Genomic DNA, 12,509 nt, shown 5'->3' with positions numbered 1-12,509 from the left:
TGACCTTCTGATTTTTTTTCTTGTGGTAGCATCAAAGAATTCGACGAGTGTTAGCTTCCTCCTTTCCTTTTTCTTGCACTCCTATAAGAAGGTAAAAGACAAATAAATGGATTATAATTAAGTTTGTTTTACTCTTAATGTTAGACTATGTGTACATATTTATCCCTTTGACTATAATTTTTATTTGTGTTATGATATTTAAGATGGCCTGCTAAAAATTTTGTGGGCTAGTATGCTTTCCTTTTAGGAGATTTAAGATTGACAACGGTAAATCATTGATAGGAAAAAAAACTTAGCTACCGCAAAATGACATAAGGCTTCGCACCAATAGTGTGCAACAAATTCTTCCGCTTTCGGTTTTCTATATTTTGCTTTGACATAGCACGAAATTTGTCAAAATCCCACGAATCGCATAGTGCATTCCAAGCATCTGGTTGGATGTGCAAAGGCTTCACATCAAGTCTTGTGATTCCCGGTGCACTATTCTGAACTCTTTTATTAGCTTGTCTCAACTCCCACGAAATCATACTTTTCAAATTATTCTTCAAATGCACTTTCACTTTATAACGCGCTACTTTCACGGGAACCCCCTCTTCATAGTCGTAGTATCTTTTTACAAAAAAAACTAAAAATGTAAGTTTTAACAATATTAAGCCAAAAAACAAAAAAAAAGTAAGAGTATATTTAAAAATTATATATATATATATATGTGTGTGTGTGTGTGTGTGTGTGTCATCTGTGTGAATGTTTCAACATATATTAAATACCTGAAATTCATCAAGCACAGTCTTGGAGTACTCATCATCAAAAAATTGTGAACGAGGCTTACAAATGCTATCCACAGCTCCTCTTGGCCAGCGATCTCTCGCTATTGCATTTAAAGTCTTCTTTTGAATGTTTTCACTGATTCTACAAACATACATAATATAAAGTTATACCACTAAAAGTAATGTGACTTGCTAGTAGAAACAACATTATTTGCAAAGCCAAATGGTGCAAATTTTAATTAAATGAAATAATGAATGGAACAGTGGAGCAAAAATTACTTACTACTTTCCTGTAAATCTGGAAAGCATGGATACTTGGGTCAGATGAAGAATCGCGTATGCGGTGCACGACGCGTGCGGGGGTATGCCTAGGTGCGTCGGGGTGCGTAAGTGGTGCGCCATGTGGCGTGTCGACGATTTGCAGAGACTCGATACGGGGGGTGCGGAAAGGGGGTGCGGGAGGGGTAGTGTTTGTAATTTTACATCAACTAAAACTCAAACAAAAAAACTAACGGATCTTTGTATTTTAATTACTTACCAATTGAGAGTTACAAGCCCAGCCCTTATTGGAAAGGAGGCGATGAACACAGCTCATCTTCTTGTCGTTCTCCGGCACCGACGATCTTCGGCACCGACATTCTCTGGCCAACTTCTGCTCTTCTCGTAACTCGTAAGTCTTCTCTTCATTTTCTCTATTCATTCAAGTCTTCTTAATCGCTGCCATTTCTTCCCTTTCTTCTCTGCTAATCCGGTCGACTCGTCATCGATGTGTCTTCTCTGTATATCTATGTGTAACGTGTGTATATGTTAACTGGGATGGGATTTTATTTTGTGGGCTAGTACAAGTCTCACAGTCTCACTTTTACTGTCCATTTTATTTTTGTTGTTTAATGTTTATTTTTGTGATTTTATTTATTAAATATTGTTATATATTTATATGTTTGTAGTAATAAAATGCTTGAAACCTTGAATTGACAGTGTTATTAATATATTACAAAATTGGACAGAAAGATGCATTAGCTTCTGCCTTGTTTTTTTCCTTTTTTGATTTTTAATTTTTTGCTTTTATTTTTTGTAGTAATGGAAAAATAATCACCAACAAGTTCCATAGCAACTACCGGGGCTTCTCTAAGCCAACCTACAGGAGGTGTTGATGTTTTATGGAAACACATGACTAAAACTGCAAAATCGGGTGGAAGGAGCAGAAATGCAAAAATCAAATGCAACTTTTGTAATTTTAAATTCACGGGCTCATATTCAAGAGTAAAAGCACATTTGATGAGAATAAAAGGTCTAGTTCAAATTTGTGCCAAAATCACTCCACAAATCTTTTGTGAGTTGCAAAGGGAGTTGGCGGAGAAGGAAGAAAGGAGGAAACCAATTGACATTTCACTACCTCCTTCATCTCAAACTCAATTATGTAGTAGTGCTTGGGGAGGGGGAGCTAATAAGTTGCAAATGGATGGATTAAAAAGGAAGGCAATTGAAAGCAATAATCCAATTCAAAAAGCATATAATATGGACTTGAGAGCACAATTGGATAGCGAGATTGCAAGAGCATTGTATTCCCGGGGCTTGCCATTTCACTATGCTAGAAATCCTCATTACAATAAGTCATATACAATGGCTTCCAAGTTCAACCTTTCAAGCTATATTTCTCCCACTTACAATGCTTTATGTACCACATTTTTGCAAAAAGAAAGAGCTAATGTTGAGAGGTTATTTATTCCAATCAGGACTACTTGGAAAGAGAAAGGGGCGAGTACAGTTTCAGATGGATGGAGTGATACTCAAAGAAGGCCATTAATTAATTTTATGGCGGTTACGAAAAATGGTTCTATGTTCTTGAAAGCGGTTAATTGTGAAGGTAAAGTCAAAGATAAATTTCACCTTGCTACCTTGATGCAACAGGTGATCATGTAGGTGGGACCTCAAAATATGGTTCAAGTTACTACTGACAATGCTCCTATTTGCAAGGCTGCAGGTATGAAAGTAAAATCATTCATTGCTTTATGAATTGTCCATCATCTGCTTTTTTATGTTTCGTTTTATATTGTAATCATGAGTCTATTATTAGGTATGATCAATGAGGCCTCATTTCCTCATATATTTTGGACTCCTTGTGTGGTGCATACTCTTAATTTGGCATTAAAAAATATTTGTGATGCCAAAAATAGTTAGTCCAGTAGAGAGGTGTATGATTAGTGCCATTGGATTACAGAAGTAGCTAGTGCTGCAATGTTGATTAAGAATTTCATTCTTAATCATAATATGGTCAACACTATGTTCAACCTTTTTTCTCCCTTGAAGCTTCTTTGTGTTGCTGAGACTAGGTTTGCATATGTCATTATCATGCTTAGGAGGTTCAAACTTCTAAAACGTGCTCTTGAAAGATTGGTTCTTTGTGAGGAGTGGAGTACTTACCGTGAATATGATCTCCCGAAAGCTCAAGTCATGAGGATGACAATATTTGATGAATATTGGTGAGATAGCGTTGATTACATTCTTGAGTTCACTGCTCCTATATATGATATGCTGCATTTCTCTTATACGGATAAGCCTTCATTGCACTTGGTTAATGACATGTGGGATGATATGATTGAGAAAGTGAAGAATAACATATATAGGCATGAGAAGAAAGAGCTCTTTGAAGAATCTTCTTTCTATAATGTAGTTTATGCGATTCTTATTGCTAGATGGACTAATAGTTCTTCACCAATTAATTGCTTTGCACATTCACTCAATCCAAGGTAAATTTATAACCTCTAAATCAATTTAGATAGAGTCACATTTTCATGTTACAATTATTGATGGATTTTATTTGATTTGTGTAGGTATTATAGTTATGATTGGCTTAATGGAGCTCCTAATCGTCTTCCCCTCATCAAGATATTGAGCTATCTCAAGAAAGAAATAAATGCATTAAGAGATATTTTCCGGATAGGGAGGCAAGAAAAGCTGTAAGTATTGAGTATGCTCGATTTTCAGGACAGATGGATATCTTCGGTAATGCTGACTCCATTGAAGATAGAGGCACTATGGATCCGAAGATGTGGTGGCTTGTTCATGGAGCTTCAGCTCCAAATATTCAAAAAATAGCTTTGAAGCTATTGGGTCAGCCTTGTTCTTCATCTTGTTGTAAAAGAAATTGGAGTACTTATTCCTTTATTCATTCGGTTAGAAAGAATAAGATACTACCAACTCGGGCGGAAGACTTGGTTTATGTGCACACCAACCTTTGACTCATTTCTAGAAAAATTGACCTTTATTTGAAGGGAGAGACAAAGTTGTGTGATGTTGGTGGTGATCACTTTGATCCACTTGACCGTGCCGAGGAGCTTGAGATAGCTAGTCTTTCTCTTGATGAGCCCGAGATGAAACAGATGATTTATCAAAATGATGATGTTTAGTTTAAATTTAGTAATATTAATTTGACTTTCATTTGTTAAGACTTAATGATGATGAACTTGTGGATTTGAGTTGAATTAGAATGCTACTTCTAATTGTTAAATATTTGATGTCTTTTATTTACATTTCCTAAGTAATTGTTAAATATATATATATATATATTTATAATATATATTTAAAATATTTTAATATTTGCTGTATCCCCGCACCCGTATCCCCATTTTTTGAAATTTACCGAATTCTTGTATTTCTGTACCGCGCACCCCCGCACATGCACCCGTGCTTCACAACAATAAATGATACAATTCCTAGCTTTGGTTGACCTTCCAAATCCAATGGGACATCGGGATGGTTCCCGGTTGACACAGATCTATTAGCCCTTTCAAAAACAGTAGTAACAGGTATTCTATTAGCATCGTCCCCACTGTCCTGACCCCTGTTATTGCCCTTCTTCCCTCACCACCATCAACCGTAGCCCCATTTCCCCTACCACCATAGTTTCCCCTGCCACCTCTGTTTCCCCTCTCACCCCCACTTCCTGCCCCACGCCTTGTCACTGTTACCACCATTAGAGCCAGTAAAGACCATACACAAATTATAGACATCATTAAAATCTGATAAAAAAAATTCAGAATTATCAAAGTTGTATGATAAACATACAAAATAGTGATGCAAATGAGAACAAGGAATTTTTTTACTAAAACAAAGATGGTATAAATGTTAGTAAAAGAATTTGAGTTTAAGTTAAGTGTATACAAGATGATTCACATAGGTCTGTATTCATTATTGCAATAGATTAAAAAATGAAACTAACACTTATAAACCTAAACTAAAAAATTAACAACAATTAGCTATTAGCTATTAGGAACCACTAAGGCATAAGAAACAACAATAAGAGGTAAAATAGAGAGAATGTCTTAGCCCAATTTGAGCTTCCATTATACCTATCCCAAGAGTGGACCTTGTACCCACCATAACAAATCCAATTAACTTTCTATTAACCATTTCAAACACAGAAAAACTGATATTAAAACAATAAATTCGCTTAAAGAGGAATCAATAATTCAGATAATGAGACTTGATACTTAATATATAACTGAAGAAGAGATGATGAGAGTTGATACTCATAAATAGATAAGTGAAGAGGTGGGTTAGTGGAATAAGGTTGTAACCGTGTATGTAGGGCGATATGGGTGCTCAAATATTGTTTTATTTTCTGTCAGAAAGTAAAAACAAAAAAAACTAATAAAGATAATATATAATTATTACTTTAGATAAAATTGCTAGCTCTACCAAAAACTAGTATATAAACATAATTTTGAAAGGTTTAATAGGTCATTTCATCATTAAAGTGGTTGATATCTTTTAATTGGACTATCAGGTGACAATAGTTTTAACGAATCAATAACTACTTAGAAACTTTTAACCAAAAAATAACTAATTAAAATCAACACCATATGCTATTACAAAGTTAAAAAAAATTGTCAATACCTTGTTAAGAAAAAAAAATGTTCAAATTATACAAAATTATGACCAATCTTCTTCACTATCACTACTCTGGTCAACACTAGAATCATCTTTCTCCTTTTCCGGAATATTTTCCTCATTATCCTCCACATACTTATTATCAGTTTCAAAATTTGTGACATCAATAAAAAATTTGTCAGATTGTAAATAACTATTGGTTCTACATGCGACATTGATGCATTGGACTCCTCTTGTTGCAAAGCATCGTCAATACATAATGTAATTTCATTCCGAGGAGGGTTCTTAATCGTCACCACCGTGTACCAAGAAGAATTTGGATTGTTGATATTAGGAGCATAGTAAACTTGTAAAGTTTGACTATCTAACACAAATATATCTTATGCATCAAGTTGGGACTTGACATTGACAATTGTCATTCTATGCATATCCACTTTCACATTTCTTGTGATATCAAACCAGTGACATTTGAGTAACATGATATTGTGGCCATTACGGTAAGTAAGTTTTACTACTCCTAGTCTTCCATAATAATTTCCAACAATTATGTTCTAACAAGTACCTGCAATAATAAAGAATGTGTACTTTAGTTCCAAGAATACAAATAAAGATTTTCTCGCATAGGCTATAGAAAATGTATTTATCAAAGAAATATTTATATAAAGAATCAAATTTCTTTTTTCTCTGCATAAAACTCACCACTTCCACAGGATTACTGGAAACTATTAAAATTGAATAGAAGGAGAAATGGTTACAAGACTCTTCCTCAATCTAAACAAAAACCTGAAAATAAACAAATCTGCTATACTTTGAAAAAGAATGAACCTGCTTTACTTTACCAAAAGAACAAAACTGCAGCAACAAAAATATCTTGAAGAGGGTATGAAACTTGTATTGATTTACTATAATTTTTTGCTTTCCTATACTCTATTCCTACCACAATTTCTCTTATAAATTCTAATATTGTAACAAGTCTATCAGTTACATAGGATTATAAAGGCATAAGAAACTAAAGAAAGGTTTTTGGAAAGTGCTCAGGTACTAAGAAGATGTATATGCATTGTCAAGGGTCTTCACGTGAAGCCTCCAGTATTATAGTACTGGATTCCAGGATCCAAGTCAAAAATTTTAAAATTCTTATTTCCTTCCTGAAAATAAGAAAGTCATTTATGCTTTGTTCAATTCCTTGTTTATTGGCAGCCAAAAACAATAAGAATATAGGAAAAGTTTATAACATAAGGTTGTGCCAGCCTATATACCCGGAGGTCATGTAGAGCTGAATAAACAAAAAGAAACAACTTTCAACCATTTAGTCCATTTTATCATTGTAATGCCATAATTGTTGTGAGGTATCATCTTGGTAAAGTAAAAAAAATCTTAAATATCCCAGAAAATTCTTTTCTGGTTCTCGAATTAGTTTTAACTACTAAATCCGAGCAAGTATACAACTCTATTTGTGTTACAAACTAATATAGAATATATTATATAGAGAGCATTACAAGAACAAAATTACTAAGAGAATAGAGAAGATTTTCATTTCATATATCAATCACATATCTTACAATGGTTTATATAGGGCTAGAGTTTGTAGGTTACAAGTAGCATGAAAAGCCAAAGGGTGTAAAATGAAAAGCCAAAGGGTGTGAGAATTAATGGGGTAAGTTGTAAGGTTAAAAGTCATTCAAATATATAACACTCCCCCTTGAATGACTCGTATAAACAACATGCCTCATTAAAACCTTACTAGGAAAAACCCTGTGGGAAAAACCCTAGTGAAGGAAAAAGAGTACATGTGTTACACGTGTAATAAAGAGTGCATTATATCTCCCCCTCATTTTAACACGACTATAAAAATCAGCATAGATCTCGAAATTTACGCATCCCAATCTTGTGTACCAGCTTCTCGAAGGAAGATGTAGGAAGTGCTTTTGTGAACAAGTCTGCTGGATTTTCACATGATCGAATCTGACAAACATCAATTTCCCCCCTTTGTTGAAGTTCATGGGTAAAGAAGAACTTTGGATCGATGTGCTTTGTCCTATCACCTTTAATGTAACCTTCTCGAGTCTGAGTTATGCATGCTTCATTATCTTCAAATAAAATAGTAGGGCTTCCTTTATTGACTAACAGACCGCATGATTCTCGAATATGATGGACCAAAGACCTTAGCCAAACACATTCTCGACTAGATTCATGTAGCGCCAATAACTCAGCATGATTCGAAGAAGTTGCTGCAAGAGTCTGCTTTGTAGACCGCCAAGATATTGCGGTATCACCATATGTGAATACATAACCTGTTTGTGATCTTCCTTTGTGTGGATCAGACCGATATCCTGCATCTGCATAGCCAACTAATTCCACTTTTGAGTCTTTAGAATAAAATAAACCCATATCCATTGTTCCTCGAAGATATCTAAATATTTGTTTCACACCAGTCCAATGTCTTCGAGTTGGAGCAGAACTATGTCTTGCAAAAAGGTTGACAGAAAATGCAATATCAGGACGTGTACAATTGGCAAGATACATTAGTGCACCAATGGCACTAAGATATGGTACTTCAGGACCAAGAAGTTCTTCTCCCTTTTCTCTTGGGCGGAATGGATCCTTATTCTTTTCTAATGATCGTACAACCATGGGTGTACTCACAGGATATGCCTTATCCATAATAAACCGTTTAAGAATCTTTTCAATATACGAAGACTGGTGGACAAAGATTCCAGTAGATAAATGTTCAACTTGAAAACCAAGGCATAGTTTTGTTTTACCCAAGTCCTTCATTTCAAACTCCTTTTTCAAATATTCAATCGTCTCATTAAGTTCATCTGGGGTTCCAATGATGTTTAAATCATCAACATATACTGCAATGATTGTAAACCCCAATTTTGTCCTTTTAATAAAAACACATGGACATATTACATTATTGGTATATCCATCTTTCAAAAGATATTCACTGAGACGATTGTACCACATACGACCCGACTATTTCAATCCGTATAATGATCTCTGTAATTTAATTGAGTAAATCTCTCGGGGTCTTGAACTATATGCTTCAGGCATTTTTAACCCATCAGGGATTTTCATGTAAATGTCACTATTGAGTGATCCATACAAGTAGGCAGTTACAACATCCATTAAATTCATTGGGAGCCCTTCTAGAATTGATAAACTTATTAAAAATCTGAATGTTGTTGCATCCATTACCGGGGAATAAGTTTCTTCGTAATCGATTCCCGGTCTTTGTGAGAAACCTTGAGCAACAAGGCGTGCCTTGTATCTCACAATTTCATTTTTCTCATTTCTTTTATGCACAAATACCCATCTATATCCGACGGGTTTTATACCTGCAGGTGTTTGGACAATAGGTCCAAAAACTTGGCGTTTTTCAAGTGATTTCAGTTCAGCTTCAATAGCTTCTTTCCATTTTGGCCAATCATTTCTTCTTTTACATTCATAGATCGATCTAGGTTCATGATCCTCGATTTCCTCAGAAATGTCAAGTGCAGCTGCATATGAAAATATATCATCCATGACAATTTCTTTTCTATTCCACCTCTTTCCTGAAATGACATAATTTATCGAGATCTCTTCATTGTCAACAATTTCAGGTGTTTGATCATCTTTGGAAGACGTTTCTTCAGTGATCATCAATTCTACGATGTCATTTGATGTTCCAGCTTTATTATCAAGTCTCCTTGTTTTTCTTGGAGTTTTATCCTTGGATCCAATAGGTCTTCCACGCTTCTGGCGTGCTTTAGACTCATTTGCTAGCATGATTTTATTATCTTCTTCAGGAAGTTTAATCTTACAAGGAACATTAACAGCTGGTATATGTGACTTTGTCACATTTTTGACATCAGTAAATGCATCAGGCAATCTATTTATGACTTCTTGTAGGTGGATAATCTTTTGAACTTCAAGTTCATATTGATTTGTACGAGGATCATAATGAGACAGGGACACTGCATTCCACAAAATTTCTTGCTTTTCTTTTTCAAATTTTGTCTTATCTCCCCCTAATGCAGGAAAAATTGTCTCATCAAATTGACAATCGGCAAATCTTGCCGTGAATAAATCACCAGTCTTGGGCTCCAAATATTTAATAATTGAGGGAGAATCAAATCCAATATATACCCCTAATCTTCTTTGGGGTCCCATTTTTGTTCGTTGGGGAGGGGATATTGGAACATAAACAGCACACCCAAAAATTTTCAAGTGAGAGATATTTGGTTCTTGACCATTTACCAGTTGCAGTGGGGAATATTTATGATAAGAAGTCGGTCTTAACCGAACTAAAGAAGCCGCATGTAATATTGCATGTCCCCAGGCAATAGTTGGTAAATTTGTTCTCATAAGTAATGGTCTCGCAATTAGTTGTAGCCTTTTAATGAAAGACTCGGCAAGACCATTTTGAGTGTGTGTGTGGGCAACAGAATGCTCCACTTCAATCCCAATAGACATACAATAATCTTTAAAAGATTGGGATGTAAATTCTCCTGCATTGTCCAATCGTATTTTCTTTATATTATAATCAGGAAATTGTGCTCGTAATCGAATTATTTGAGCAAGGAGTCGTGCAAAAGCAACATTACGAGTGGACAATAAACTAACATGTGACCATCTTGTTGATGCATCAATGAGTACCATAAAGTACTGAAATGGCCCACTAGATGGGGTAATTGGTCCACATATATCTCCTTGAATTCGCTCCAAAAATTTTGGGCATTCGATTGCAACTTTCACAAGGGATGGTTTTGTTATCAATTTTCCTTCAAAACAAGCAACACATGAAAAATCTTTGGACAATGGAACAATTTTGTTTTTGAGTGGATGTCCATTTGAATTTTCAATAATTCTTCGCATCATTGTTGAACCCGGATGGCCTAAACGATCATGCCATATAATAAAATTTTTCGGGTCAACAGATCTTGTATTAATAGTCATGTGTGACTCAACTGGATTTATGAAAGTATAATATAATCCAGAATTATATGATGGGAGTTTTTCTATCACATGTTTCCTCCCTGAGATAGTAGTCGTGATACACAAATATTCACTTTCAAGTTCATTTGTTGTCTCAATATGATAGCCATTGTGGCGTATATCTTTAAAACTCAAAAGATTTCTTTTTGATCGGGTGGAGAATAGTGCATTTTCAATCAACAAACATGTACCATTAGGTAGCACTATACTTGCTCTTCCGGAGCCTTTAATTATATTTGATGCACCCGATATTGTATTTACATTAGCTTTGGCTAATGTTAGATGCGAAAAATATTTTTGATCTTTTAAAATTGTATGTGTGGTTGCACTATCTGCCAAACAAAAAGATTCCTCATCTTTTATAGCACATGATGAGAGGTTGCTGGCCATATTTCTTCACGAAAAATAAAATAAAATTAGAAGTAGAGGTAAAACATCTCAAGTACTTCATTAAAGAAAATTACATAAGCAACTGATAAGGATGATTATCATAGTTCAAAAATTAAGTACTAACAATCCAAAATAAATAAGGAAAACGTTCAACAAGCAAGTAAGGCCTTTCTTAATTATTCTTAGGCTCATCACCACCAAATTTAGGCATATTCACATCGACATCTTCAAAGAAATCACCAACTTCCATGTGAGTAAAGGCCGAAGGATCAACTTGGCCATCACTTCCAAGATGTGCTTCAAGATGAGCAATCCCCAAAGGATCATTCTGTTCGGTGAAATTAGTTTCAACATTTTTCAAAGATGCTTGATATAGGTCAGCAAAGTGCTTGGAGGTACGACATGTACTTCTCCAATGACCTTTCATTCCACAACGGCTACAAGTACTTTCACCCTTTTTAACCATTGTACTTCCCTCGGGTTTCTCCTCATTTGTTTTCTGTTTTTGATAGTAAGGCTTCCTTTTAAAGTGGGGGCGATTTTGTTGATTTCGGCCTCGACCACGCCAAAATCCATGACCACGGGCACGCCCACGCCCACGTCCACGTCCATATCCATGCCCACGTCCACGTCCAAATGATTTATTATCTCTATATTCATTATTAGTCACCGCATTCACTTCAGGGAATGGTGTTGAGCCAGTGGGACGTGCTTGATGATTTTTCAGCAAAAGTTCATTATTTTGTTTAGCAAGAAGCAACACAGAAATAAGCTCAGAATATTTCGTGAATCCACGTTCACGATATTGTTGTTGCAAGAGCATATTATTGGCATGGAAAGTGGAATATGTTTTCTCCAACATATCTTTATCGGTGATATTCTCGCCACATAATTTCAATTGAGATGTAATTTTGAACATGGCAGAGTTATACTCGCTCACACTTTTATAATCTTGCAATCGCAAGTGTAGCCAATCATAGCGAGCTTTAGGAAGTATCACCGTTTTCTGGTGATCATATCTTTCTTTGAGATCTTTCCAAAGAGTTGATGGATCTTTAATAGTCAGATATTCAGTTTTCAAGCCTTCATCAAGGTGATGGCGAAGAAATATCATGGCCTTTGCCTTGTCTTGTTCAGAGGTCTTATTTCCCTCTTTTATGGTGTCACCGAGACCCATTGCACTAAGATGGATTTCAGCATCAAGAATCCATGTCAAATAATTTTTGCCGGTGACATCAAGTGCGTTAAACTCAAGTTTCGTAAGATTCGACATTTTCACTAAAAATAAACAAAACTCGAATCAACATCAATATTTATGCACATAAATATAATGCAATGCGATAATTTTTTTATGACAAGATAACAAATAATTTGCGAAAGAAACAGATTATCACTTATCAAATATACTCACTTAAACAAATATAATATATTACACATAATGATGCATTTAATCAACAAGTTTAATAGAACATGATTTTA

General features: G+C 35.1%; 2 protein-coding genes across 2 annotated transcripts; one reads left to right on the top strand and one right to left on the bottom strand.

Moving 5' to 3' along the window:
• Positions 1-1,937: 1,937 nt before the first annotated feature.
• On the top strand, positions 1,938-2,690 carry LOC141680284 (uncharacterized). The gene has a single exon (XM_074486552.1). The coding sequence runs from the start codon at positions 1,938-1,940 to the stop codon at positions 2,688-2,690; it is 753 nt and encodes a 250-aa protein (XP_074342653.1).
• An 8,512-nt stretch (positions 2,691-11,202) lies between these two features.
• Positions 11,203-12,303, bottom strand: LOC141680283 (uncharacterized). The gene has a single exon (XM_074486551.1). The coding sequence runs from the start codon at positions 12,301-12,303 to the stop codon at positions 11,203-11,205; it is 1,101 nt and encodes a 366-aa protein (XP_074342652.1).
• Positions 12,304-12,509: the final 206 nt, after the last annotated feature.

Source organism: Apium graveolens, chromosome 8 (genome assembly GCF_009905375.1).
Source record: "Apium graveolens cultivar Ventura chromosome 8, ASM990537v1, whole genome shotgun sequence".
Classification (NCBI taxonomy): Eukaryota; Viridiplantae; Streptophyta; class Magnoliopsida; order Apiales; family Apiaceae; genus Apium; species Apium graveolens.
This window is presented reverse-complemented; position numbering and strand designations above follow the sequence as displayed.

Excerpts from the sequence above, each read along its gene's own strand:
- LOC141680284 (XM_074486552.1), top strand. The coding sequence starts at position 1,938 with ATGACTAAAACTGCAAAATCGGGTGGAAGGAGCAGAAATGCAAAAATC.
- LOC141680283 (XM_074486551.1), bottom strand. The coding sequence starts at position 12,303 with ATGTCGAATCTTACGAAACTTGAGTTTAACGCACTTGATGTCACCGGC.